Source organism: Lutra lutra, chromosome 7 (genome assembly GCF_902655055.1).
Source record: "Lutra lutra chromosome 7, mLutLut1.2, whole genome shotgun sequence".
In the NCBI taxonomy this organism is placed as follows: Eukaryota; Metazoa; Chordata; class Mammalia; order Carnivora; family Mustelidae; genus Lutra; species Lutra lutra.
In genome coordinates this window covers 146574411-146601759 of record NC_062284.1, presented here as the reverse complement: position 1 = coordinate 146601759, position 27349 = coordinate 146574411, and the positions used below count along the sequence as shown (strand labels likewise).

The window sequence follows — 27349 nt, the reverse complement described above, 5'->3', positions numbered from 1 at the left end:
GAGCTTTGCTGCAGACCCCACTTAGTGCCCTGAGCTGCCGTGTCTGGGACCGGGCCTCAGTCCGGCATCGAGGCGAATGCTGGGGAGGGCCATGCCTTTGGCTCTCACTGAGACCCCACCGTCAAGTGCGGGCACCTCACGTGGGCTGAGGTCTACTTGCCTGCCTGGAAGCCCCGCTCTGGCCCCAGGCTGACCCCATGCAGGCAGGTGTTGGCTCCTGAGAATGCCTGGGGGTGGGGGGCGTCCCTCCCTTCCTGCTGGCCTGGGGAGGGCTTGGGGCTCAGGCAGGTTGGGACCAGCACAGTGCAGACCGCCCCTGGGCCTGGCGGGGGAGGCTGCCCGCAGAGGCGGTGCCTAAGGGGCGCACTCAAGCAGCACCACCTGTATGCAAATGCTGGCTGGGACCCAGGTGGGGCTTCCCGGGAGCCCGGCCAGGTGAGGGACGAGGAGGGGCCCTTGGGCCTGTGGCCTGTGCCCAAGGGGCTGTCAGGGCTGGGCTGTGGCGGGGTCCAGAGCAGCCCTGCCCCACCCTGCCCAGAGCTGTCCGGAGACCAAGTCACAGGGCCTGGACTCCGCCCAGCCAAGAACCACACCACCCCGCCTCCCCTGCTCGCGGCCCGCCTGGTGCCTGCCTCTGGAGCTCTGTCCTTCTTGGCCGACTTGCAGGCATTGCCCACAGCCTCAGAGCGGCCTCTGGCAGGTATGGGTGGCGCCCGTGGCTCTGTGTGCCGTGGGGAGCAAGCTGGAGGCGCTCAGCCGGCAGGGTGGGGGGTGAGGGACAGAGCGCCCGGCCCCGGGTGCGGTCCAGCCCCGTCATTCTGCTCTGCAGTCCGACGGGGCAGGTCCGCAGGCACTGCTGCTGGGCCTAATGGAGCTGGCATCGATTTCCCGGCACTGGGGGCTGGGGGGGGGGGGGGGTTGTAACCGGAAACTCCCCTCCCTGGCCGCTATATTTAGCACCACAGATCGCAGGCGGGCGGAAGCACAGCTCATTCCAGAGCCAAGCCAGCTCCGTCCAAACTCCAGGCAGCCAGCACCCCAGCCTGGTCCTGAAGGGCCCCTGCCAGCTTGGGGGTCTCCACCCCATCTTGGCCTTGTCAAGCGCCCAGCTCGGAACATCCTGAGAGCCCCTCTTACTGGGGAATGCAGAGAGGGAGCCCCCAGGCTAGGGGCGGGTGGACCTGGGTGGGAGACAGGTGTTGGGATCCAGCAGGCCCCAGAGCAGGGACGGGGGTCTTCCTGGAAGAGGGAGAGCAGCCTGGCCCAGCACGGGCAGAAGTAGGAGCCCGAGCCCCCATCAGATCCCCAGCCCTCCAGCCCAAGAGCTGCAGAAATCCCTATGGGGGGACCCCAAAGGGGAGGACCCAGCTGCTCTGGGCCAGGGGGACCCAGGTCCTGCTCCCAAAAGGCCTGGAGGGAAGCAGATGGGGCCAGGCCACTGTCTCCCTAGCTTTGCAGGGCAGGTGGGGGCGCTCTGTACCCCCAACCGGGGCTGGCCAGCAGGAAGGGCCCCGGGGAGGCTGCCTCCTTGGACAGGCTGAGCTTGAATCCTGCGATGGAGTGAGCATCCGTCACTGCTGCCTCCAGGCCGAGGCCATTCTGAGCAGGCGGAGAACCGCTGCTGGGACACAGCGGCTTCTGCAACCCACCGCACAGCCAGTCTCTGGGCTGTCCTTCCCGCCCACAGCCGGCCGTGGGCCGGAAGCTTCGGGCGTGGTTGAGGGAGGGGCACACGGGGAATTGTTCTCTGGACCCCGCCTCTCACTTCGCTAGGAATTCCCCCTGCTCGGTCCCAGGTCCCTCCGCTGCCAGGCCCTGGCTGGGTCACTGGCCCCTCTCACTTGCACTGTGGTGACCTGTGGCCTCCCTGCCCTGACCTCACCCCCTGCTGCCCCTCTCCCTGCAGCCAGGGAGCTCTGGGAAAATGTAGGTCACTGCTGTGCAGCCCAACCCAGGTCGGTTGCTCTCTGTACTTCCCTTGGTCTTAGCATGAAGACCCATGGAGAGGCCCAGTGCGGCCCTGCACTCATTCCCACCTTGGCCTCACCTAGGCCTGCCCCTCCCCTGCTCGGCCTCTGCCACTGTGTTTCTCACAGGCCTTCACGGGGGTCAGGCCTCCTCACCCCGAGGTCTTTGCATGTGCCGTTCCCAGCTCCTCATGTGGCTGACCCTCGCCTGCCTTTGGGTCTTAGCAGGCCCCCTGTGCGGTTTGCCCTGCCTGCCTCACCGCTACAGTTTGTCGCTTTAGCTCTGTTCACCCTTGGACTGCGCGCCCCTCAAGGGTTCACCATTAGGCTGAATGCTGGGCAGAGGCACCCAGGGCTTCCCTGGATAGTGGGGCAGTGGGCATGGACAGGGATGGAGCCCTGATCCCCTGGAGCTCTGTATGTGTGTGTGTGTTGGGGGTCTCCTGACTTGGGGCCTGGAGTATATGGGTGCCTGCTTCCGGGCAGGGGCAGCGAGAAGGAGGCATCCCCACAGTGGCCCCCACGGCCGTGGCGGCATCTGGAAGGCTCTGAACACAGCTTGCCTTCCCTTATTTGGAGGTGTTGGCTGGCATCCTGCCCCCTCACCCCAGCGGACAGAGGGGCTCAGGCAGGGAGGGACGGGTGCCCGGAGCAGAGCCGGGCCCATCCCTTCGTGGCCCTCAGGGGCCCCCGATGCCTGGATCCTGGAGGCACTGCTTGTGGGCAGCGGCCTACACCCTGTGAGGGAGTTGCACGCTCAGGGCATCCGGGCCCTTTGGCGACTTGGCCGCACAGCCTGGTGAGAAAGAGGGCTGCGCTTGCGCTCCTACCCCCTTCTTCAGAGCCGCTTCTCCCAGGAAGCCTTCCGTGCCTCACCCTGCCCCCCTCTGCTGCCAGCCACGTTAGCTCCTAGCTCCAGGCAGGGACTGCACTCCTAGTACCCAGTCCCCAGCCAAGGGGCCCATGACAGACTCGCCCAGTTGTTGTGGTGGTGGGGCCGGACCCCTGCGGACCTCGGGATCCCTAACTGCCCATGTGACCCGCCTGCGCCAAAGGGACCCTGCTCGCTGGGTGGGGGGAGCCGATGTTTGCAGACGAGGAGCCCTTGGAGTTGACCCCGGGTGGGGGTGGGGGGCGGCGCGAGGTTACCCCGGCAGAGGGCAGCACGGTGATGGTGGGGGGGCGGTACGTGGGGACCTGGTGACCGGGACAGCAGGAGGAGCCTCTTTGGGGAGCTCCCACCTCGTCCTTTGAGCGAGCACCGCCGCCTTTTATTCCCCGCTCGCTCCCCAGCGTCCCCACCCAAGCCCCGTCTCCGGCCGGGGCGTTCCGCGAGAGCGTGGCCTACTCAGCCCCGCGCCAGGGCCGACCGGGCACCCAGCTCGCGCCGCGGAGCATCTGTTGCCGGGCGGCCGGACCCGCGAGCCCTGCGGCGGGCGGGCAGGGGTGTGGGCGCCGAGCAGCGCCCCCTGCGGCCGGCGCGGAGGCGGTGGGGGCGGCGCGGGGGGGGGGGCCTTCCCCGGGGAGGGGTCCCAGGCCGCGCCCACCCCGCGTGGGGGCACGGCCCTGATTTGTGCCGGAGGCGGGTTCTCCCCGGGGACGGCGGGGAGCGGCGGCGGCGCACTGATGGGAGGGGATCTCGGCGGTGACCTCAGGGGCGCCCCACCCCCGGCTGCCGACACCCGGCGGGGCGCGCGTGAGGGGAGGCCGCTCCGCCGCGCCGGCCCCCGCACGCCGGCTGGGGCGGGGGCGTGGCGGAACCCCTGCCGCTCCGGGGACCGGCGGAGCGCGCGCCGGGTCCGGGCGCGGGCAGGAGCGCCCTCCGCAGCCTTTAAAGCCCGGCGCCCCCGGCCCCCAGCCCCACCCCGCGGCGCGGCCCCGCCCCCTCATGCATATGCAGGTACGCGGGTGACGAATGGGCGAGCGAGCTGTCAGTCTCGTCCCGAACTTGTTGGCTGCGGGCGCCGGGAGCGCGAGCGCGCAGAGCCGAGGCCGGGACCCGCCGCCGCCGCCGCCGCCGCCGGTGCCGCCGCCGCCGCGAGGGAGGGAGCCGGGCCGGAGAGCGGCCGCCTGCGAGCCCGCGCCGCCGCCGCCCCGCGCGCCCGCCGCCCAGGCCCGCGTCCAGGCCGGCGCCCGCATCGCCGCCCCGACCCCGCCCGCCGCCGCCGCCGCTGCTGCCGCCGCCGCCTCTGCTGCCGCCGCCGCTGCCGCCGGCGCTCGGAGGGCGGGCGGGCGGGCGCTAGGGGAGCCGGCGAGGGCCGGGGCGGCGATGCGGGCGCGGGGCCGGGGGCGCCCGCCCCGGAGGCTGCTGCTGCTGCTGGCGCTCTGCGTGCAGGTGAGCGGGGGGCGCGGACGGGGCGCACCGGGCCGCCCCTCGGGGCCGGGCAGCACCGCCGCGGGCGCCGCCGCTTGCGGCCCTCGAGGCTGCGCGCCGCGGCGGGGGCTCCGGGCGGGTCCCCCCACGCCCGCGTCCAGCGTCCCGACCCCGACCCGCGCCTCCACGCGCTCTCGCTCTGCCTTATTTTTAGGCGGCGCGGCCCATGGGCTATTTCGAGCTGCAGCTGAGCGCGCTGCGGAACGCGAACGGGGAGCTGCTGAGCGGCGCCTGCTGTGACGGCGACGGCCGGACGGCGCGCGCGGGGGGCTGCGGCCACGACGAGTGCGACACGTACGTGCGCGTGTGCCTCAAGGAGTACCAGGCCAAGGTGACGCCCACGGGGCCCTGCAGCTACGGCCACGGCGCCACGCCCGTGCTGGGCGGCAACTCCTTCTACCTGCCGCCGGCGGGCGCCGCGGGGGACCGGGCGCGGGCGCGGGCCCGGGCCGGAGGCGACCAGGACCCCGGCCTCGTCGTCATCCCCTTCCAGTTCGCCTGGCCGGTACGTGTCCCCTCCTCCCCTCCCCCGGCGCCCGCCGCCCCTCCAGCACCTGCGGCTGGGCCCTGCGTGCCGACTGCGCGCACCCGGGCGGGGCGGGGCCGGCAGGGGGCGCCGCGCGGCGGGGCCAGCCTGGGGCGCGTGCTCCGCGGGGCCCGGTCCGCGCCTGGCCACGTGGGCGCGCGGGGGTCGCGGCAGGGGCGGGGCGGGGGGTGGTGGCCGCGGCCCGCGTGCGCGGCGGCCTGCGGCGTGTGCCTGTGTCTCCTTGCGCGTGTCTGTCTTGGGGCGGAGGGGAGAGGCGAGGCGAGGCGAGGCGAGGCGCGGCGCCCCGGGCCCAGGCAGGCCGCGGAGGCATGTGCGCGGCGCGTGCTGGGGCTGGTCTGGGGCAGGCCCTGGCGGAGCCGCCCCGGGCCCGTGGCCAGCCTTCGCCCGCCCTGCCATTTCCTGGATGCCCGAGGGTGGAGGTGGGGGGCAGCTCGGGTTGGTGCCCGGGGACCTGGGCCCCCGAGGACCCAACGTGGAAGCGTTGGCGCAGCCCTTGCTGCTGGCCCGGGACCCTCCTCCTCCCCCGCCGCACCCTGGAGAGGAGATGGCCCTGGTGTGATCTTCTGTGGCATCATCCCTCTGTGCGCTTTTGGTTTTGTTTGTCCTTTTTTTGAGGGGGGGGGCTAGGGCATGCCAGACAGGCAGGAACCATGGGCTTGGGACTGCTGGGAGGGATGGGGTTCAGCCCTGTGGACTGCCCTGGGGCAGGCAGGGGATGTGCCCAAGCAGCTGGGTGGGCCTGCCCAGCACCCCCCTCCCCACCCATGCCTGAGCTGGGCAGCTTTCTGAAACAGAGCCTGCCCCCTCCCCCACATACAAGGTCTCAGCGGCAGTCCTGGGTGGGGCAGAAATGACAGACGACTTGGAGAGGTACTCCCCCCACCCCCCCATGCAGGAACTGGCCAGGGACAGCTAGGGTGGGCTTGGGAGAGGATCTGTGAGCAGGGAGGGGCTGGACTAGGGTGCTGGGGTGATCGGCCACCCAGCCTTCTAACCGAGGACTTCTGGCTGGAACGGCTGGTGAAGGGCACCAGAAATGTGTCCACCTGGTACTCTGGGCCCAGGAGAGGCTGGGAGTTGAGCTGGCCAAGCTGGCCAAGGTTGGGCCAGGAGGACCCACCCTGTGGAGGGCTGGGCCCCCTGCCCCGACCTGGGCTCTGGGTCTCGTGCTGATGCTTTTTCCTAAGCTCAGACCAGGTGGCCTTGCACGCTACCCCATCCTCGCTCCTTTCGGGGCTCGGAGCTCTAGGAGGATGGCCAGGGTTCCCTCGAGACAGGGCACCGCCCCTGCCTGCCTGACTGGCGTCTGGGTCTCCCTTGACCTCCGGGCCTCGGGTGGGAAAGGCGTCCCTGATGGAGGAGGCAGAGGCAGTCCTGGGAGGGCCCCAGGCAGTTACGATAAGCTCAGCCCCCTCGTCCTCACAGCGGGGCAGGCAGGTCTGAGCAGAGCCCGCAGCCTGTCATCTGCACTTGGGCCCGAGCCAGCGCGCTCCAGAACGCTACCTGAGGATGAGTTTTCTGCTCGAGCTGGCACCGGCCGGGGTGGGGGCAGGGAGGCCTGGGAGGAATGCGGCGGGGCCAACGCATGCCCCTCACGGCTCTTGGCCCCATGGGCTGGCCTGGTTTGGAACGGGACAGGGCAGGCCCGCGCCTTCCTGGGAGCCCTGGAGTCTGGGCAGCCGCTCTTGGGACCTCTTGTCCTGCTGTGAGCTGCTTCCCCAGGAGGGGCTCGGGCTCCGGCGGCCAGGGCGGCGGGGCAGCGGCCTGTGTCTGCTGCCCACCGGCCGCGCATCCCGGCTGCTGGGTGCCTGGCCGGCCTGTGACGCCGGCGCCCTGGTATTTCTGCTCCCCGCGGCCACGCGGCCTTGGTTTACTGCAAGTCCAGCTCCGGCCGTGAGCTGGGGCGCGTTGGAAACGGGGCGCGTTGGAAACGGGGCGCGTTGGAAACGGTGTTTGGGCTTCCTTGGGGAGGGTGGGGGAGGGGTGGGGGTGGGTGGGCTCCGGCCAGGGAGCAGCTTGCGCTCTGGGGCTTCTGGGAGTAGGTGGTGTGAGGAGGGCCTCGAAAGTGGCCGGAGGGGCAGGCGGGCCGCTGGGGGCGGGTGTGGGAAGTGGCGCCTCTTGCGCCCTGCCTGTGCCCCTGGAGGCTGGAGGCCAGGGAGCTCGTCTGGGCTCTGCTCCCCGAACGCCCCTCGAGTGGCCGTTGGCCAGTCCCGAACCCTCCTGCGCCGTGAGCGGGTCCCACGGGCTGTGCTGTCTGCGGTGTGTCGTTCCGGGCTGGGGTCAGGTTCTGTATCAGGAGAGGAGCGGGCCCCGGGTTTGGGATGCGGGGAGGTCAGGGCAGAGCCGCTGGTCATCTCCTGACCTGCCTCACAGATGCCCCGTGCCTCCTCCTGGCCCCCCAGGAATTCAGTGACCCCCCCTCGTTGGCGCAGGCACCTAGCTGATAGTTGACGGGACGGATACCACGCCTGGTCATGTGTGTGTACGTGCGTGTGCATGCCTCTGTGCGTGTGTCTGCGTGTGGGCTTTCTCTGGGTGTGGTAGGTAGCCAGTGGAGGGTCTGGAGGGGCCTTGTGGTTGCGGAACTCCGAGGGGCTGGCTGATGGAGGGGTCCTATAGCAGCCAGGGCCCCGTCCTGAGGGAGGGGCCAGCGGGAGGCGCACCGTTTCCTATTGGGCCAGGCCATGGTACCCGGGACCCCACCCCTAGGTGTCCATTGTCGTGTGCACTGTGGGTCCTAGGGGAGGGCTGTGCATGTGTGGACAGACCCTGACAGGGCTGCCAGCTGAGATCTTGGGCCACACAGCAGGTTCTGGGGCCCCGCTTTCCCATCTGTGAAATGGGGCCATGAGGGGATCTCATGAAGGGAACGGCGCCACAGGGTGCAGGCTCGGGCTTGGGGGAGCCTGCAGGCTGACTCCCTGGCCTGTGGCATCTCCTCTCCCCCCAGTGCCCCATGGAAGGCCAGGGTCCCTGGGGGGCCACAGCGGGCTCCAGGCTGTGTGTGGGGTCGTGGGCCAGTTAGGGAGGATCTGGTGGGTACTGAGCACGGGGCCTGACTCTGTTGTGGCTGGAGGCCATGGGAGCTTGTCAGCTGCGAGTGTCCCCCCAAGATGGGCCCGGGCTGGGGTTTGTGGCTGGGGGCACCTGAGCTGCCCTTGGTGGTGTGAGACACGGTCCCGCCTGTGTTCCCCACCCCTCCTGAGGAGCACAGGGCTGGGGTGGGCCCTGGCCCCAGACCCCACCCCAGACCACCCAGAGCACGCTGGGGCCCCCCACGGGTGACCTTCCCACACCCTGGGAGGGGCCGGGAATGCTGGCTGGCCACACCCGGCTCTGCACCTTGTCACCTGCTTGGTGTCAGGAGTTTTGTTTGTGGCTGTGGTGTGGGGACAGCAGGGCAGAGCTGGAAGGGCGGCCCCAGCCAGGGGAGCGCTTGCCTGAGGACTGGAGGCTTTGTCCTTAGACTTTGAGGGGGTGGTCTGGGTGGCAGGCTGCAGCGGGACAGCACTGCTGGAGGGTCCGCGGCAGGGCGCCACAGGACAGACTGCAGTTTTTAGGGTCTCCTTCAGCTGTTCTGGGGTCGTCTAGATGGGGCTGCCGGGGGCGGTCTGGCCCAATGAAGGGGTTCTCAGGGGAGCCAGGCTGGGTGACAAGCATCTCTAATCTCCAGGTTGCGCTGGGGTCTCCATCCCCAGACCCCCGGGTGAGCAGACCCCGGGTAAGGAAGGTTTGTGTAGTACCAGCAGATTGTGGGCTTTGCTCGAGGGGTCCTACAAGGCCCACATGACAAGGCCTTGTCATGGAGACCCTGGGCTGAGGTGAACCACCCGGCAAGGCCCTGGCTGCTCTCTGGTGTGCAGTGTGGGTGTCTGGGTTCCTGTGTGGGGTGGACTTGTGATCCCTTCCTCCTGCTGAGCCTTGGGGAGAGGTGGCCCCCTCCCCTCTCCCTGGGGACAATGGCGGCAGAGGCCCGGGCTTCTCCAAGGCTCAGGTTTCAGGAAATGTATCTGTGCTTAGAGCTCCTGGCGCCGGCACCCGCACTCTGCCCTGCGGGGGGCTGGGCTGCGGACGCGGGGTGCCATGGGAGGAAACCAGGTTGGAGCCCGGGGACTCGGCGGTGGCCCCGGGGGCTGTGCTGGGCCTCCTTGGCCATGGCGCGTCCCGGGCCCTGGGGCGTGCAGCGTAGGTCCCACCCAGGTCTGCCCAGGACCATTCGTGTGTCTTTGGGCTGCTGCGCCGTGTTCCTGTGTAGGATCAGACGAAGCGTGTGGACCTGGCCTGGGGGGTCTGGGCTGGGGAGAAGGTGGTCAGGTGGTCGGGCTGGGGGGTCCACCCTCAAGGTGCAGGTGGGTCAGGACAGTCTTTCCGGAAGAGGCGTGGCTGGGCGTCCAGGGACTCAGGCCAGTTCGCCAGGGGGGCCGCTCAGCATCAGGCAGGCAGGTGGCCCAGCGGAGGCGGGGGACTGGGGCTGCTCCGCGCTTGCTGGGGAGGTCCTCAGCCGTCCCCACCGGGCTCTCATTGCCCTGGCCCAGCCCTGGAGCCTCAAGGCGCCCAGGAGGCCTCCAGTCCAGGCCTGTTGCCTCTCCAGCCCTCTGGGAAGTTGGGGTTGATAAGAGCCTGTCCTGGCCGGTGGCTCGCAAGTCGGGAAGCACGGGGACCAGAGCTCGCTGGTCAGAGGGGGAAACTGAGTCTTGGGGCCTGGCCTGTAGGAGCGGAGGAGGCCCGGCGCGGGGGGAGGGACACCTGCCAGCTCAGGTTCTCTCTGGATGACTCCCTGCGGTGCGAGTGTGGGGAGCCCAGCTGGCGGGCGCTGGGGCCCTTTTGGGTGGGCGGGTGGGGGCATAGGTAACTGGAGCCTGGGGCGCGGATAGAGGCGGTGGTAACCCTACCTGAGCCACTGGCGAGGCGCTCCCTGCTCGCCCTGCTAGAGCCCAGGTGCTTGTCTTGCTGGCGTCCTCCATGCCCGCCCTCGCGGCCCACTCTGCACAGGGGCCGGTCTCAGGTCTCCCGGACCCACCAGCAGCCCCTGCTCAGCTCTGCCTTGGCGACCACATGCCGTCCGACCCCGCTCCCTCTGTCCGCGTGGCGTGCTCCTCCAGCCCCGCGGGCCTGCCGTGCTGTTCTGTTCGGAGTGCTTTCCCCATCTCAAGCTCTCCCTCTCCGAGGCCTGGCCCCACCCCTGTTTAGAACAACCCCGCCCCCCCAGGTCCCCGCTGACCCATCTGCTAGTGGCAGAGCCACACCTGGTGCTTGCTCCATGAGTGAATGATCAGAGTGGGGCCTGGGAAGGAGCTGGGCGGGCCCTCCAGCTGTCACCAGGACTAGGAATGGCCAGGGGAAGGCTGGCCCGAGAGTAGCATTCTTGGCAGAGGGAGGGAGCTGTGTGTGCAAAGGCCCTGGGGCAGGGTGGGCAGGCTGAGATGCGGGCACAGCAGGGGCTGGGGGACTGCAAGGAGGGTGAGAGCCCTGGGGAGCTCCGAGGGGGTTCTGAACCTTGGGGAAAACACAGAGCCCTGGGGGTTGTTGGGGCTCCCGTGCTCAGGGGTGTGGAGGCCCCACTGGCTGTAGGGAGCTGGCCAGGCAGTGGCCATGGGGAGTGCATTTATGGGAGACTCAAGAAGTGGGACTGAGAGCCTGGAGATAGCCCGACGTGGCGGGGAGTGTTCTAGAAGGGTTCCTGTCTGTGCTCCGGGGTGGGCATGAGGTCCTGTGAATCTTCCTGGGGCGTCTGGGGGGCTGTGCTCAGGGCAGGGTCAGGAGGGTGCATAAGGCATACAGCCCTGTGGGTGGGCCAGTGTGTCCTGGTGCTGTCTCGCTGCAGCGACAGTCACAGGCCTGCAGAGGGGTCAAGGAGAGCGTCCCTAAAGTAGGGCTGTGCTTGGGTACCTGGAGGTGGTGGGAGTGGTTGGTGTGGCCGACCGTAGGAGTGGGGCTGGGGTCCAGGGAGGCCGCGGCCGGCCGTGGGAATGTGGCCAGGGTCCAGGGAGGCCGTGAGAGCGGGGCCGGGGTCCAGGGAGGCCGTGAGAGCGCGGCCGGGGTCCAGGGAAGCCGCGGCCTGTCTGCCGCAGCTGTGTACCAAGGGCGGGACCCAAAGGCTGGGGTCCTCGTGTCAGGGGAGTGGCCCTCGGTGCTTGGCTGTGAAGCGTGTTCTCCCTGGCATGGCCATACTGCAGGCCCAGGAGACGGGGGCGCTGAGGGCGGGGATGAGGCTGGCCTCGCCAGTGCGGTCCCCCCTTTTGGGGGGAGGCCAGCCAGCCTGGGACCACAGAAGTGGCCCTGTGCTGTGGGCCCCCAAACCGGGGCATCAGGGCCAGAGGGAGGGGTGGCCAGCATGTTCGCGGCTGGGCTGGAAGTGCGGAGCAGCTCGTGTCAGGGAGCCCAGAAAGGTCCTGGCCAGGCGAGCTGGGCCTCCCCTCCTGCTGGAGCTTGTGGCCCGGGGTGACACGGGTGGGGCCGCTTGCTGGCTCTGGTTACTCTGTGGGGAGGGTGGGTTCTGAGGTTGCTGGGTGACATGAGCGCGCCACATCATCCTGGGAGGAGGGAGTGTGGGGAACAGCCATGGGCAGTCCCTGGACCTCGGTTTCCCCATCTATGCAGCCAGGGCCCCTCCCTGCTCCTTCTGTCCTTAGGAGGAGGCGGGCCTGTGGCCTGTGTGTGTTGCACTGGGCACCTGCTCTAGTCTGGGGGCTCTGTGGGGACTGTGCCCTCCGCCCTCCATCCCCAGGGCCTGGTGGGGGGAAGCTGGGGTGGTGACAGGCCGTTGTTCCTCTTGGGCCTCTGCTAGCAGCAGGACCTCATGTGTGACAGGCCCCAGCGAATGGCCTGGGGGTGCCCCCCCCAGACCCTAGGGGGGTTACCCAGGGGACCCTGGTCTGGGGCCGCTCACTTGGGCTGTGCCAGGCCTCAGCCCACCACTCTGCCCGGGTCCCTCTCCCTTTCTCCGTGCCAATCAAGCCGGTCCAGCCGGCTGGGTGTGGGCTGCTGGGATGGCAGGAGCTCAAGTCCCCAGAGCCTTCGTGACCTGGAGGCACAGCCTCCCTCCTCTGTGTCATTTTGGGGTCTCTTGGGATATGGCATGAGGCTGCTGCTCCAGGCAGAGGGCTGAGGTGGCGGTAGGTGCAGAGGACAGACCCTCCCTGAGGCAGGGGCAGGCTTGGGGGCACGGGGGAGTGTGCAGTGGCCAAGGCTGGGATGCGGTGGGGTGGAGGCAGGGCTGCGGCTGGTTCCTCACTGCCGTTCTGTGTGTGCAGCGCTCCTTTACCCTCATTGTGGAGGCCTGGGACTGGGACAACGACACCACCCCAGATGGTGAGTTCGCTGGGAGCTGGGTGGCTGGGTGGGCTGCTGCCTGTGGGCCCCCCCTCAGGGCACAGGGAGGCTGACCCCCATTAGCCAGAAGAGATGCCTGTGGCCAGATTCCTTGTCCTTTGCCTGCTGGGGACAAGGGCCCCGGTCCCAGGAAGGCTCCCCCACCCCCAAGGATCTAGTGCACTGTGTCCCTCTTTGCCCTGGCTGCTAGGGAGCTCTGCCGTGTGTGACCTGCAGAGCTGTGCACGTGTCCTCCCCTGTCTTGGTTTCATTCGTGCTGTTCTCCTGATGAGCACGCTCTCCTGAGGCCGCGTCAGGCACCTGGGGGCCTGAGTGCCCCGAGAGGCTCACTCTGCCTCCGTGGCCCCTTCTCTGCCTGCCTGTCCTGGATGGGGCTTGAGGGCCCTTCCCTGAGGCTCACGTGCTAGCTGGCCAGCCTGCACACGGAGTCTTTGGGCCCTGTGGTGACAGGGCAGGGGCTGTGTCTGTGGACAAAGCAGGAGGGGCAGGGCAGTGAGCCGTGTGTGCGAGCAGCATGGGCTTGTGTGGTGCGGGAGTGGTGAGGTTAGTGAGGCCAGGTCAGGTGGTGGAGGCTGTGTGGGCCACCGCGAGGACGCTGGCTTTTCCCTGGACGCTGGAGGGCTCGGGCTGCTGCACACAGGATGCACTGGAGGCCTGGGATGGAGGCTGGTGTGGACACGGCTGTGAATCCCACAGGTGGCGGGGTGCTGGGCCCAGGGGCAGCCTCGGGGGGAATGGGTCTCTGGCCACGGCAGAGTCCACGTGGAGGCACAAGGCTTGCTGCTGGGCTAGACCTTGGTTGGGTCAGGGGCTGGCATCACAGAGGGGCCCCCGGGGGGATGGCTGCTCTGTGGTCGAGGGCAGTGTCACCAGGGTGCCGAGGCAGGCTGAGCCCCGGGCCCCGCCGATGAGGATGCTGGGGCCTGGAGGGGCCGAGCTGGGGGCAGTGCTCAGAGGGCACCAGGCAGGTACAGGGACAGGCTGGCAGGCACTTTGGCCAGACGGGCTCTGGGGGAGGGGTGAGGGTGTGAGGCTGTGTCTGGAGAGGCTGGAGTGGGTGATGTTGCCAGCTTAGAGCTGCAGAGGCCCATGTGCCCGGCACCCCTGGGCCGTGGAGCGGGGAGCAGTGCAGACGGGTATGGGGCTGTGGGGCAGGGTTTCACGAGCCTCTGTGCCCAGGGTGGTCAACCTGCCCGCTCTGCCCCTCGGGCCCAGTGGGTGCCTCTGCCTCGAGGCCGGGCTGCTCGGGCTCAGGGCCCAGGCGCGCCTCAGGGCGAGAGAAGGCTCTTCCCGGGACGGGGGCCGCGCTCGCTGCTGGGGGCGGCCCTGCGGACAGAGGGAGAGGGAGGGCAGCCTTGCAGAGCTGCGGCCCCGGGCCCCCCGCCCCCGGCGGCCCGGCCAGTGTCCCTGCTGCCCCCAGCTCCCCGGGCAGGCAGCGTCTCGGCCCGGCTGACTCTGCCGCCCTCCCAAGAGGAGCTGCTGATCGAGCGGGTGTCGCACGCGGGCATGATCAACCCCGAGGACCGCTGGAAGAGCCTGCACTTCCGTGGCCACGTGGCCCACCTGGAGCTGCGCATCCGCGTGCGCTGCGACGAGAACTACTACAGCACCACATGTAATAAGTTCTGCCGGCCGCGCAACGACTTCTTCGGCCACTACACCTGCGACCAGTACGGCAATAAGGCCTGCATGGACGGCTGGATGGGCAAGGAGTGCAGAGAGGGTGAGCGGCCGGGCCGGGGCGCAAGGGGAGGTGAGGCGGCGCGAGGGGGGCCTGCACACCCTCCCCCGGGGCTCCGCGGCTCACGCGCTCCTCCCTGTTCCAGCCGTGTGCAAGCAAGGATGCAACCTGCTCCACGGGGGCTGTGCCGTGCCCGGCGAGTGCAGGTGAGTGGCCGTCCTGCCCTCGGGGGTCCCCCAGCCGGAGGCTTGGCTGGACCCTGCCGGCTCCTGGGCCCTCCTGCCCTCGGGGGTCCTCCAGCTGGCTCCCCTGCACACCCCCCCGCGCACCCCCCCGTGCACCCTGGGCCCCATGGCTGAGCGGGACAGCAGGGACCCGGGCCTTGCTCTCGCGTCACTTGTAGTCAGCACAGGGCCGACAACCGTCATGGTGCCTGGGCGATCCCACCTAACTCTGGGGCCAGGAGCTGGCCAAGGACCGGTGCCCAGAGCACAGGAGGCACCGAGGGCATGGGTGGGCATGGAGAGAGGCTGAATGTGGGAGTGGGACATGGGAAAGAAGAGGGGTGCTGGAGGGGTTGGGGTGGGGTGAGAAGGACCAGGGCAGCTGCTGTGTGGGAAGAGCCAAGTGGGGAGGCTGCTGCAGGGCTGGGAGGTGGTGGGCGAGGACCAGCAGGAGACGGGGAGGTGGGTGGGCCCCACAGGCATCCTGGAGTGGATTGTTTTAAAGATTTTATTTATTCATTTGACACAGAGAGAGATCACAAGCAGGCAGAGAGGCAGGCAGAGAGAGAGGAGGGAGCAGGCTCCCCGCTGAGCAGAGAGCCTGATGCGGGGCTCGATCCCAGGACCCTGAGATCATGACCTAAGCCAAAGGCAGAGGCTTAACCCACTGAGCCCCCCAGGTGCTCCCTGGAGTGGGCTTGAAGAAGGGCTGGGAAGGAGAGCTGGGGGCAGGAAGGACCCCAAGTCTGCTGCGGAACTGCTGAACGGCAGAGCTGCCACGACTGAGGCCAGACTGCCTTGGGCAGAGGAAGGGAGGTGGTGTGGGGGAGGGGGTCACCGACGTCTCTCTGGTCCTGGCAGACACCGCCAGAAAAGAGGAGTGCTGTGACCCAAAACACATGGGCCGGGCCGGGGGTCGTACGGTCACTGGGAGAGGACATGGGACAGGCTGGGGGTCGTGGGGTCACCGGGAGATGACATGGGATGGGCTGGGGGTTGTGGGGTCACGGGGAGAGGACATGGGACAGGCTGGGGGTTGTGGGGTCACGGGAGATGACATGGGATGGGCTGGGGGGGTCGTGGGGTCACGGGGAGAGGACATGGGACAGGCTGGGGGTTGTGGGGTCACGGGAGATGACAGAGGATGGGCCGGGGGTTGTGGGGTCATGGGGAGAGGACAGGGATGGGTTGGGGGTCGTAGGGACACTGGGAGAGGACACAGGATGGGCCAGGGGTCATGGGGTCATGGGGACAGGATAGGGACCAGCTGGGGGTCATAAGGACACCAGGAGAGGACACAGGATAGGTTGGGGGTTGTAGGGTCACGGGGAGATGACAGAGGATGGGCCGGGGGTCATGGGGTCATGGGGAGAGGACAGGGACTGGCTGGGGGTCGTAGGGACACCGGGAGAGGACACAGGATGAGCTGGGAGTCGTGGCGTCACCGGGAGAGGACACGGGACGAGCAGGGGTCATGGGGATCCAGGAGATAAGATGGACGGGGTGCTGGTCAGGGAACCCGGGGAGGGAGAGGTCTGGGTGTCTCCTATAGGCAGGGAACCGCTGCAGACCTTGAGCAGGGCCTGGGTGGGGGGCGGTGGGGGGAGGGGGCTGCGGGGAAGCTTGTTGCCCCTGCAGGGGACAGGGGAACAGGGCCGCTGGAGGTGCCGGGCGGTGTGAAAGCCAGGGTGGGCTCCAGGGATGCACAAGGACGGCCTGGGGGCCGGGGGACCTGGTGGAGGCTCTCAGCGAGTCCTTCGGAGTGGAAGGAGCGAGGGAAGCGCTGCCCCAGCAGGGGCTCGTGGGCCCCAGAACCTTACCCTGGGGGGCGGGTTGCTGTCCTGAGTGTCTCCCGGCGAGGACAGTGAGCCCAAGTAACTTGTCTGGGGGCAGCTCGTGCTGGTTTGGGAGCTGGCCAGCTCAGGAGACAGGAAGGAGGGGTGGGGACCCCTCTGCGTGTCCTGTGGTGGCTCTGGCCCGGGAGGTGGCACGAGGAGCCGCCCGGCCGGCCCCAGGGCAGGGAGGCAGAGGCAGGCTTCCCCTGCAAGGGCAGAGGTTGGAAGTGGGGAGGGGGTCCCCGACTCGGTCCCTGTACGTATCTCACAGTGAGTGGGCCCCTGGGTGGTGCAGGGAGCACGGCTGGGGGAAGGGGGCCCCTGGTGGGCAGGAGCCTGGCCCAGGGCTGCTTCATGTCTTGGGGGTACGCACAGCCAGGCGTCAACCCTGGGTGGCATGGGAGGGTACCAGACTGGCTGGCTGCCTGGAACAGAGCCATACCTTGCAGCCTCGCTCTCTGATTTGTGTCATGGGCGTGAGCCTGGGGACTCTGGGCAGCTGGGGCCAGGGGGTCAGGTCCCCGGGCGGTGAGCACTGCGGGGCTGGGTCCCAGGCGGCACACTGTGGCCTGCTGCCCGAGTGCCTGCACCTCCCTCATGCTGGGCCTAAGCAGCCAGGGCCGGAGGGAGGTGGGAGGGAGGCGGCTCTCCTGGCTCCCCTTCCCCCTGCTGCTCAGGGCCCCAGGAGCCATAGGTGTGTCCCGCCCACTCGGTGGGGGAGGCCCAGCTGCCGTGGTGGCTCAGGGCTCAGGTTTCAGGACCGGACACCCCCACCGGATGCTGCTGCGGAGATGGGCCTGCCTTCCTGCCGCCTCCTCCCTGGGCTTCTGGAGCCGCAGGCCAGGGAAGCTGGGGGGGGGCGGCGGCTGGTGAGGGCTGCCCCACCCAGGGCTGAGAGCACATCCTCAGGGCCCGCGGGGGTCTGGCTGCTGTGCTTGGCCTCATGGCATCCTGGTGGGTGACCCAGCCGTGGGTCCCTCACAGCACCTGGAGGGCGGGCTCCCTGGGGGACGTGTGGCTCTCGTGCCTGTGGGCCCTCCGGGCACGTCCGGGCGGGATACTGGAGCCCCGTGTTCCAGTCTGGGCTCCCCTGTGGCCTGCGGCTGAGCCTGGCCGCAGCCCTTGGCCGTGGGGCTCGGGGCAGCCCAGGAAGGGGCTGTTGGCTCCCTCCTCACAGAAGGAAGCTCGCGCGGCAGGTGGCGGCATGGAAGGAACTTTGCGAGAGGAGACTTCCTTTCCTCGGCACCTTCTGGTTCTAGGAAGGGGGTCCCCGGGGGGGCCTGTCCAGGGCCTGGAGGGCAGCCTCCTGGTCCCCAGGGAGTCTGCTGCAGGACGATGGACAGCAGTGCCCCCGAGTCAGGCTGAGCTCTGGGCCCTTGGAAGGCCTGCCCCACTGGGAGTGGGACCTGCATGAGTGGCCTGGGTGCCCTTTGTGCCCCAGCCGACTGTCTCTCCTCTTGAAGGGCTTCCCAGAGAGAGTCTTGGCCCATCGCTGGAGGCAGGGCCAGGCCTTGGGGTCGTGGCTTTGGAGCCAAGCAGCCTCTCTAGGCCATTTGCCAGGGACGGGTGACTCTTCCTGGGTCAGGAGCGGCCCCACGTGGGGCACTTGCTATGGGCCTCTGTGTCCCCATCCGTGAGGTGGGGCCCTGATGGGGATCCATGGGGAGAGAGTTCCTGTCCTTGAGTTCCAGGTGAGGTCGCACACGGTGCCCGAGGTCTCAGAGCCGGGGCCGAGCCCGGAGCCCTCTCCTGACATCCCACTGGCCTGCCTGGCTCCGGGTGCGACCCAGCCGGTGGCACCTGGCGAGCTGGAGCTGGCATGCCCGTTCCTGGGGTCCCGGCGGGACCTGCCTTTCTTGGCGCTTGCTCTTGGGGCCCTGCTCCAGGGTGAGGCCCGAAATAGCTCAGGGAGGAGTGGCTGGGCAGCTGCGGCCGGCCATCCGAGGCCAGCGGCCGGGAAGTGCCCATGAGGGTGCTCTCACCCCCACCTGGCCCGGGGCCAGCTCCGCTTCAAAGGCTGGGGCCGCCAGCCCTGGGGGTGGCCCGTGAAACTCTGCGCCTGCGTCCAGAGCCAGCCTGGAGCCTCCCCCACCACTGCGGGCCTCACACTCCCGGCCTCCCGCAGGTGCAGCTACGGCTGGCAGGGGCGGTTCTGTGACGAGTGTGTCCCGTACCCCGGCTGTGTGCACGGCAGCTGCGTGGACCCCTGGCAGTGCAACTGCGAGACCAACTGGGGCGGCCTGCTCTGTAACAAAGGTAGCGGCGGCCGGGCCCGAGCGCGATGCCCCGCGGGGAAGGCGGGCGGCGGGGGGCGGGCGGGCCTCTGAGGACCCTGCCTCGCCCCCAGACCTCAACTACTGTGGCAGCCACCACCCTTGCGCCAACGGGGGCACGTGCATCAACGCCGAGCCCGACCGGTACCACTGCGCCTGCCCTGACGGCTACTCGGGCACGAACTGTGAGCGGGGTACGTCGGCCCCGGCGGCTGGCCGGCCGGGCGGGGAGCCCCGTGCCTCTGGCCTCTTGGTGTGGGAGGCCCTTCCTGACCCCCGCCCTGGGGCCTCGGGGAAGGTGGGGAGCTGGGGCTCCGCACGCCCGACCCCCACGCCCGCCTCTGGTTCCCACGCAGCTGAGCACGCCTGCGTCTCCAACCCATGTGCTAACGGGGGCTCTTGTCACGAGGCGCCCTCTGGGTTCGAGTGCCGCTGCCCGTCAGGCTGGAGCGGGCCCACCTGTGCGCTTGGTGAGTGCCCACTCGCACGAGATGGGGGGCTCCGGACTGGCCTCTGGGAGCCAGGATGGGGCAGGGTGGTTGACGCCTGATAGCCCGGGGAGGAGGGACAGGCCCACGGCTGCCTTCCCCGCAGCCCAGCCCCCACGCCTCTCCCTCTGTCCCTGCACAGACATCGACGAGTGCGCCTCCAACCCCTGCGCGGCGGGAGGCACCTGCGTGGACCAGGTGGACGGCTTCGAGTGCGTCTGCCCCGAGCAGTGGGTGGGGGCCACCTGCCAGCTGGGTAAGGGTCCCTCGGGGCTGGCGCGTGCATGGCCTGTGTGCTGCGGGCATGCTGCTGCTGCTGCTGCTGCTGCTGGGGCTGCTGGGGCTGCGGGCGCCAGGTGTGCGAGCAGGGGGCGCTGAGCCCCATCGCCCCCCCTTCTCCTCCGCAGACGCCAATGAATGTGACGGGAAGCCGTGCCTTAATGCTTTTTCTTGCAAAAACCTGATTGGTGGCTATTACTGTGATTGCATTCCGGGCTGGAAGGGCGTCAACTGCCATATCCGTCAGTATGGGGGGGTGGTGGCAGGGGGTGGGGCTGGGCGGTGCAAGGACCCCTTTGTGACCCCGCCCCTTGTCCCCAGACATCAACGACTGTCGTGGGCAGTGTCAGCATGGTGGCACCTGCAAGGTAAGACGCAGTCCCCCTGCCCTGCCCGCGTTGGGGAGGGCCACGGGGTGGGTGCTGCCCCTGGAGTGGGAGGGGTAGCCTCTGGAAGCTCACCCCCCTTCTCCCCACCCCCTTCCCCGTCCCCCGCCTTTCCTCCCCCTGAGCCAGGACCTGACCACAGGCTACCAGTGTGTGTGCCCGCGGGGCTTTGCTGGCCGGCACTGTGAGGTGCGGCTGAACGCGTGTGCCAGCGACCCCTGTCGTGGAGGCCTCTGCGAGGACCTGGTGGATGGCTTCCGCTGCCACTGCCCCAAGGGCACCTCCGGGCCACTGTGCGAGGTGAGGCCCAGGCTGCGGCCCCAGGAGCCGCAGGGCACAGCGTCATCCCCAGGCCACCGCAGTGAGCGGGACAGCCTGCAGGTGGGGTCAGCCATACAGAGATCCTGGGCTCTGTTCTGGATGGAGACCCGGCCCCAGAGCCGCGGGTGAGCCGGGGCAGGGGAAGGGTCACAAGGTCACTCTCGTCATGACAAGTGCCTCCTGCTGGGGTGGGCTGGCTGCCCAGGTGGCCGGAACGGTCTTGATGCAGTAGAGCACGGGAGCAGCGTCAAAGAGGGGCCCTGGGGTGGGACAGGGTGCCTGAGGGTGGGTGTGTCCCTCCTCCTTGGCGCCTCACAGCCCCACCTTTCTCTGACCTGCCCCGGCCTCTGGGGGTACAGGACACCAGGGGCAGGGCTCCTGACCAACAGGCTTCCTGGGGCCCTTGGTAGAAGTTCCTCCCCCAGCTGTGGAGCCGGCGGTGACACTTTTGGGAAAGCCCCGCATGCTGGACCCGGGGCGGCTGTGCTGGTTGGGGAGGGGGTAAGGAGCCGGCTTTCCTGCCAGCAGGAGGGGCGAAGGCCGGATGCTGCCTGGTGAGCCAGAGGAAGCGGGGCGCCTCGGAGCAGAGGGTGGTGGGAGGGGCCTGGTGACCTGCAGGTGTTTCCGTCCAGCTGCCGGCCTGGACGGTCTCGGATGGGCGGTGCTGCAGGCTCTGGCGGCAGAGGCCTGGGTATGCCGGCGGAGCCGGGCCCGGGCCTCCCGGAGTCCTCGTCGGGACCACAGGCGAGGCGGGGGACGGGGCCCTCACGGATGCTCCCGCCCCGCAGGTAGACACGGACTTGTGCGAGCCCAGCCCCTGCCAGAACGGGGCCCGCTGCTACAGCCTGGAGGGCGACTACTACTGCGCGTGCCCCGACGACGTGGGCGGCAAGAACTGCTCGGTGCCCAGGGGGCCGTGCCCGGGCGGGGCCTGCAGAGGTGGGCGGGGCCTGCAGAGGTGGGCGGGGCCTGCAGAGGTGGGCGGGGCCGTGCCCGGGCGGGGCCTGCAGAGGTGGGCGGGGCCTGCAGAGGTGGGCGGGGCCTGCAGAGGTGGGCGGGGCCGCGGCCGGGGCTGGCGTCCCGGGGCGGGGTCGCACCCGAGCCCGACCCCTGACTTGGGGTGGGGTCGGGGCGGGTGCGGGGCGACCTGGGCGCCCTGACCGCGCCCCGTGTGCGCAGTGATTGACGGCTGCGGGCTGGAGGCGGGGCCCGGGGCGGCCGGCCTGGCGCCCGGCGTGTGCGGCCCGCACGGGCGCTGCGTGAGCCTGCCCGGGGGCAACTTCTCCTGCGCGTGCGACAGCGGCTTCACGGGCGCCTACTGCCATGAGAGTGAGTGGCCAGGGGCCGCGGCGGGCGGGCGGACGGCCCCGGGACCCCCTGCTCACCCCCCCATCCCCGCAGACATCGACGACTGCCTGGGGCAGCCGTGCCGCAACGGGGGCACGTGCATCGACGAGGTGGATGCCTTCCGCTGCTTCTGCCCCAGCGGCTGGGAGGGCGAGCTCTGCGACACCAGTGAGTGGGCCCGCGCCGCCCGGTGGGTCCCGTGCCCAGTGGGACCCGGCTCTGGGTAGTTGGCGCCCGAAAGGGACCTGGACGGGGTGGGGGGGTGCCCTGCAGGTGTCTCTGGCCCCGCCTCTCTTGCTCTCCCCTGCCCCCCCCAGCGCCGGCGACCCCCGCTGACCGGCGTCCTCGCCCCCAGATCCCAACGACTGCCTTCCCGATCCCTGCCACAGCCGCGGCCGCTGCTACGACCTGGTCAACGACTTCTACTGCGCGTGCGACGACGGCTGGAAGGGCAAGACCTGCCACTCGCGTGAGTGCCCCTGGGCCCCTGGCGCACTGCGGCGCCGCTGCCGCGGGCATGCGCACTGAGCAGCCGTGTGCCCACAGGCGAGTTCCAGTGCGATGCCTACACCTGCAGCAACGGCGGCACGTGCTATGACAGCGGGGACACCTTCCGCTGTGCCTGCCCCCCGGGCTGGAAGGGCAGCACTTGCAACATCGGTGGGTGAACGGGCGGGGGAGGCGGGTCAGGCACCACAGTCCCCCAACCGCGCACCCCACGACCACCCGCCCGGCCTCCTGCCCCTGGTCCCGTCTGCCCTGGCACCTCGGGATCTGCAACAGAGGCTCCACGCAGGCCCAAGGGCAGACCACAAGGCCCCCTTCTCCCCTCTCCCCTTCACAGCCCAGAATAGCAGCTGCCTGCCCAACCCCTGCGTGAACGGGGGCACGTGCGTGGGCAGCGGGGACTCGTTCTCCTGCATCTGCCGGGACGGCTGGGAGGGCCGCACCTGCACGCACAGTGAGCTTGTGGGCGGGGGCTGCGGAGGGACGCCCTGGGGGGTGGGCGACAGCCTGGGGGTGGGAGCCCGGGCCTCATGACTCGGCCCCCTAGACCGCTCCTCACAGCTGTCTGCCAAAGTGACATGTCCTCCTGGAGCTAGCTGCCCCGGGCCCCACCGCCCCCAGCCTCCCCGCCCCGCGTCAGTGGGCCGGCGGACGGTGTGCGCAGGCCTGGCTGGGGTGCGGGGCGGCAGAGGTGTTGCCGACCTTCCTCTCTCTTCTCGCGCAGACACGAATGACTGCAGCCCCCTGCCTTGGTGAGTGGCCGCCCCGGAGGCCGGCTGACCCCGGGGAGCTCGGCCTGCGGGGGGCCTCCCTGAGACCTGCTCTCTGCCCCGCAGCTACAACGGCGGCGTCTGCGTGGACGGCATCAACTGGTTTCGCTGCGAGTGTGCGCCCGGCTTCGCGGGTCCCGACTGCCGCATCAGTGAGGGGCCCCGGGGAGTCCTGGGGTGGGAGGGGCCCGGCCCAGCCCAGCCGGTCCCTCTGCGCAGCTGGGGCGGCCCTGTGACAGCGGCGGGACGGCGGCGGTCCCCGGGGTCTCCCGGCATGCACCGTGCCAGAGGCGTGTGCAGGAGGACGGGGCAGGCACTCGTCAATGCTCTTGACCACTGGCAGAGCCCCCAGGGGCACACTGGTCAAGACCGGGGCTGGCGGGGTCCCCACCACTTGCACGGCCTCCGATGCTGGCCTGAGCGTCCTCCTGGGCCCCGTGTGAGGGCACTGGCCCCCCTCACGGCCTCTTGAGCCGCCACTTTCTCCGCAGACATTGACGAGTGCCAGTCCTCGCCTTGCGCCTACGGGGCCACGTGCGTGGACGAGATCGACGGCTATCACTGCAGCTGCCCGCCGGGCAGGGCCGGCCCACGGTGCCAGGATGGTAGGTGGAGGGCACCAGCCCCGGGGGACCATGCCACCAGGGGCATGGGGAGGACCTGGCCTCTGGGCCCAGCCTGCAGACGCCCCCAACTCCTCTCCCCGCAGTGATTGGATTTGGGAGGCCCTGCTGGTCGCAGGGGGTGCCCTTCGCGCATGGGAGCTCCTGGGTGGAGGACTGTAACGGCTGCCGCTGTGTGGACGGCCGCCGCGACTGCAGCAAGGTATGGGGGTCGCCCGTGAGCCTCCCCCTGGCCTGGGAGCCTGGGGGTTACCGCTGGGGGGCTGTGGGGAGCCGCGTCCACCCCCTCCACTGGGCCTGCTGGGAGGGATGCTCCAGGGCAGGCCCTTCCTCTCATGTAGCTGGGTAGACAGGGAGACAGAGCTGGGGGCTCTGCCTGGCCTCTTCCTTCTTGTGGCACCCCCCGCTCCAAGGCAGGCCCATCCTGAGTCCGTCCTGGGAGGCTGTGGTGGGGCAGGGCACCTTGGGCCTTGCCGACCGCAGCCGTGTCTCTCTCTCCTGCACGGTGCCCGTGTTGTCTGTGCGCCTGCGTCTGTCCTGTGTGCGTGCCTGACCCAGGTGTGGTGTGGGCGCAGGCCTTGCCTGCTGGCTGGCCGCCCTGACACCTTGAGCGCCCAGTGCCCGCCGGGGCAGCGGTGCCAAGAGAAGGCCCCAGGCCAGTGCCTGCAGCCGCCGTGTGCAGCCTGGGGGGAGTGTGGCACCGAGGAGCCCCTGCTGCCCAGCACCCTGTGCCTGCCACACTCCAGCCACCTGGACAACAACTGTGCCCGCCTCACACTGCACTTCAACCGCGACCAAGTGCCCCAGGTGAGTGGTCCCGGAGGGCGGGCACACCGACCGGCTGCAGCCCCCCAGTGCCGCCAGCCTTTCTCAGAGGGCCCGAGCGGCTGCGCAGGGAGTCGGGGCCTGTGGGGTCCAGAGGAGGGAGGGTTGAGCCCCATGTGCACTTGGGGTCTAGGGAGGAGGCTGAGGACCAGGCAAGGCCCCCTCCCGCCTCGGGCCTGCAGGTAGCTCCCCTTCCAGCAGGGAAGGAGGATGGGGCTGTGGGGGCACCGCCAGGCCTCACGCACCCTGACTTGGGCTGGCGGTCTGCTTGCTGGGTGGGCTAGGAAGTCAGCTCCCTCCTGGACCCCCGATCCCTGGTCTGCTCCTCATGGGGCCCAAGGTGTGACCTGCCATGTGCCTGTGGGGCCAGCAGGAGGATGGGTCACCTCGGGTCCGTGCCCCCAGGACCCCACTCACGTGCTGCTTGTCCCCACGCAGGGCACCACCGTGGGCGCTATCTGCTCTGGGATCCGCGCCCTGCCAGCCACAAGGGCAGTGGCCCGGGACCGCCTGCTCGTGCTGCTCTGTGACCGGCCATCCTCAGGGGCCAGCACAGTGGAGGTGGCTGTGGTGAGTACTAGGCGAATGGCTCATCACTTCTGCCCGCGTCCCTTTTCCAGAGTCCCGTTCTGTCTCTCTTCTTGGGAGGTGCTGGGGACAAAGGCCCAGGCCAGGCTTGTCCCCAGGTGGTTGGAGGCAAAGGGTGACCCATGGACCCAGGACTTTGTTCCTGTGTGCCTGTACCTTGGGGGTCCGGGACACTCTGTGCCCTCACTGGGGGCTGGTGGGGCCAGGCTGGGTCAGGTCACCGTCCCGTCTGCCATAATGAAAGACAGGTCCGGGGCAGCAGGCAGAGAGCAGGGAAAGCTGATCTGCAGGTGAGAGGCATGGAGGGAAGGTACCGGGAGGCGGGGTCCTCAGAGCCCAGGCCCAGCTGCAGGAACAGGTACCAGGAGCCACCCAGGGCTGGCTCGCAGGCCGGGGATGTCGCAGGCAGTGTCGACGGAGTGGTGGCTGTGACACGGGACTTGGCTCCCGTCCCGTCCCCGGTCTGAGGCCGTGGAGGCCAGGGCTCTGGGCAGGGGTCTCTGGAGCTGTGGGAGGCCCCCAGGGTCTGTGGTTGAGGCTCAGTGGCAGTGCGGAGGGGGAAGACCAGGGTCCGGGGTCCAGGGTGGACGTAGTAGGGCGTGGCAGGGGAGGGAGGGGAGAAAAGGCAGGGCAGTTCCTCAGGGCACCGGCCGCCATGGAGGCAGGGGCGGGTAGTGGGGCCAGGGATGTGTGCACAGAACCCTGGAGTCCTTGGGCGCGGCCAATGGGGCTGGTCGCCTGCCTGGGAAGGACAGCTGTGCTGGTCCCAGATGCAGGTGGTCCGGAGGGAGGGTGGGCGAGGCCACACCCGCCCCCTCGGAGCCACGTGGTCCGGGCCGTGCCTGCTGCAGGCGAGTCGTCCAGCCGGTGTCCCCCAAGAAGCCCCGGGGCCCCCAGCTACCTGCACCCTCTTGGCCGCCAGCCTTGGCGCTCCCCAGTCTGGGCATGGGGCGGGCAGGCCGTGCTGGCGCCTGTGGCAAGCGGGGCCTCTCTGTGGTGTCCTCCCCTGCAGTCCTTCAGCCCCGCAAGGGACCTGCCCGACAGCAGCCTGGTCCAGAGCGCCGCGCATGCCATCGTGGCCGCCATCACCCAGCGAGGCAACAGCTCGCTGTTCTTGGCGGTCACCGAGGTCAAAGTGGAGACGGTCGTCGTGGGCAGCTCTTCCGTGGGTGAGCGAGGGGGCCTGGGCCTAGTGGGACTCATTCCTGCACACGTGGCTCAGAGGGACGGGGCCAGGCTGAGCGCAGGTGGCGGGGGGCTGCCCGTTCCTGGGCCCCGTCCCCTCCCAGTGGCTGCCCCCTGCACCTGCTGTCCCAGCCCCTCCCCTGGGCCCCTCCCCCTCAGGCCAGAGCCAAAGGACGGGTATCCCAGGCCTGGGTGTGTGCCCGGTCCCCGCACCCGGCCAACCTGCTCGTGCCCCCCCAGGCCTGCTGGTGCCGGTGCTGTGCGGTGTGTTCAGCGTGCTGTGTCTGGCGTGCGCGGTCATCTGCGTGTGGTGGACCCGCAAACGCAGGAAAGAGCGGGAGCGGAGCCGGCTACCGCGGGAGGAGAGCACCAACAACCACTGGGCCCCCCTCAACCCCATCCGCAACCCCATCGAGCGGCTGGGCGGTGGCAGCCTGTGTGGGGGCCACAAAGACGTGCTTTACCCGTGTAAGAACGTCACGCCCCCACCGCGCAGGGCGGGTGAGGCGCTGCCCGGGCCCACGGGCTGTGGGGACGGCGGGGAGGAGGACGAGGAGCCCGGCCGCGGCGAGGGAGACTGCCTGGAGGCCGAGAAGTTCCTCTCGCACAAATTCACCAAAGACCCCAGCTGCTCTCCTGCAAGGCCGGCCTCCTGGGCCTCAGGCCCCAAAGTGGACAACCGTGTGGTCAGGGCCGTCAGTGACTCTCGCCGCGCCGGCAAGGAGTAGGGCGGCCCGTGGCGGGGCCGGGGCCCAGGACCACCGCAGCCGTAGGAGGCCGAGGCCGTGTGCATAGTTTCTTTATTTTGTGTAAAAAAACACCAAAAACCAAAAACAAATGTTTATTTTCTACGTTTCTTTAACCTTGTATAAATTATTCAATGACTGTCGGGCGGAGAACAATGGAGTATTCTCGGATACTTGCTATTTTTGTAATGTTTCTGTGTGTCGCCCGCGCTGTGTGGCAGGAGTGAGCAGAGGGTGTCTGTGTCCCCACCAGGTTGTCTGTTACCAGCGGTGGTGCACTGTTTACAGAATCTTCCTTATTATTCCTCATTTGGTGTCCTCAGTGGCTCCAGGCCAAAGAGCCAGTGGGACCCTTGGCTGTTGGTGTGGCCCGTGGCGTTGGTGGGACTCGTGGCTGACAGAGTGGCCTGTGGTCGTTGGTGTGGACTGTGGCATCGGTGGGACCGGTGGCTGTCAGTGTGGTCCGTGGCGTTCGGTGGGACAACCCAAGGCTACTGGTGTGGCCCGTGGTGTTGGTGGGACCGGTGGTTGACAGTGTGGCCCGTGGTCGTTGGTGTGGCCCGAGGCTGTCGGTGGGACCTGTGGTGTGTGGCACGGCCAGTGGCTGTCGGTGGCACCTGCGGTGGTCAGTGGGGCTTGAGGTCCTCGCAGGGCCCCACGGGCAGACGCCGGCCCGCTTCCGCCTGGGGCCGTAGAGATCTTTCAACTGTGTTTCCGGAAGTGCCCTTCCCGACTGCTCTGTTCTCCCCGGGACGGGGGCAGAATCGAAGCTCGCGACAAGTGCCTTCACACAGACCCTCCCCTCGCAACTGTCAGCGTCCGTGGGCTCCAGGCCGCTCCCCACCTGCCGGCCCCGGCCCCCTCCTCGCGAAAGTGCGTTTTTGTAAATATGTACATATTAAATGAATCACTCTGTATATTTGATTTAATAACTTAAATGTTTTGGCCTTCCTTGTTCTCTTTGGTGCTGTTCCTTGTTATCTGGAGGTGGGCAGGGTGGAGAGCCGGGTCGCGTGTCGGGCCACGTGGCCGTGGTGGCCACAGGTAGGGA

The 27349-nt window shown here is 69.2% G+C and overlaps 1 protein-coding gene across 4 annotated transcripts; it reads left to right on the top strand.

Moving 5' to 3' along the window:
* The first annotated feature begins 600 nt into the window (after positions 1 to 600).
* JAG2 (jagged canonical Notch ligand 2) lies at positions 601 to 27236 on the top strand. Of its 4 annotated transcripts, none has more exons than XM_047736949.1 (26): positions 601 to 700; positions 4496 to 4846; positions 12142 to 12199; positions 13692 to 13943; positions 14047 to 14107; positions 18086 to 18216; positions 18308 to 18427; positions 18590 to 18703; positions 18864 to 18977; positions 19129 to 19242; positions 19322 to 19368; positions 19516 to 19686; positions 20496 to 20646; positions 20887 to 21036; positions 21109 to 21222; positions 21410 to 21523; positions 21601 to 21714; positions 21899 to 22015; positions 22286 to 22313; positions 22398 to 22483; positions 22823 to 22936; positions 23041 to 23156; positions 23513 to 23761; positions 24218 to 24349; positions 25380 to 25536; positions 25793 to 27236. In XM_047736949.1, exons 2-26 carry the CDS (start codon positions 4508 to 4510, stop codon positions 26278 to 26280), a joined length of 3651 nt encoding a protein of 1216 aa, XP_047592905.1. In that variant the 5' UTR covers positions 601 to 700; positions 4496 to 4507; the 3' UTR covers positions 26281 to 27236. The 4 variants fall into 4 exon arrangements, with proteins under 4 accessions (XP_047592905.1, XP_047592902.1, XP_047592904.1 ...); XM_047736946.1 differs by lacking the exon at positions 601 to 700 and adding an exon at positions 4237 to 4302; XM_047736948.1 differs by lacking the exons at positions 601 to 700; positions 19129 to 19242 and adding an exon at positions 4237 to 4302.
* Positions 27237 to 27349: the final 113 nt, after the last annotated feature.

Coding starts and splice junctions, on each gene's coding strand:
- JAG2 (XM_047736946.1), top strand. CDS start 4,237: ATGCGGGCGCGGGGCCGGGGGCGCCCGCCCCGGAGGCTGCTGCTGCTG. Junction 19,243..19,321: donor GGGCGTCAACTGCCATATCC/GTCAGTATGGGG, acceptor CCTTGTCCCCAG/ACATCAACGACTGTCGTGGG. Junction 23,762..24,217: donor ACCGCGACCAAGTGCCCCAG/GTGAGTGGTCCC, acceptor GTCCCCACGCAG/GGCACCACCGTGGGCGCTAT.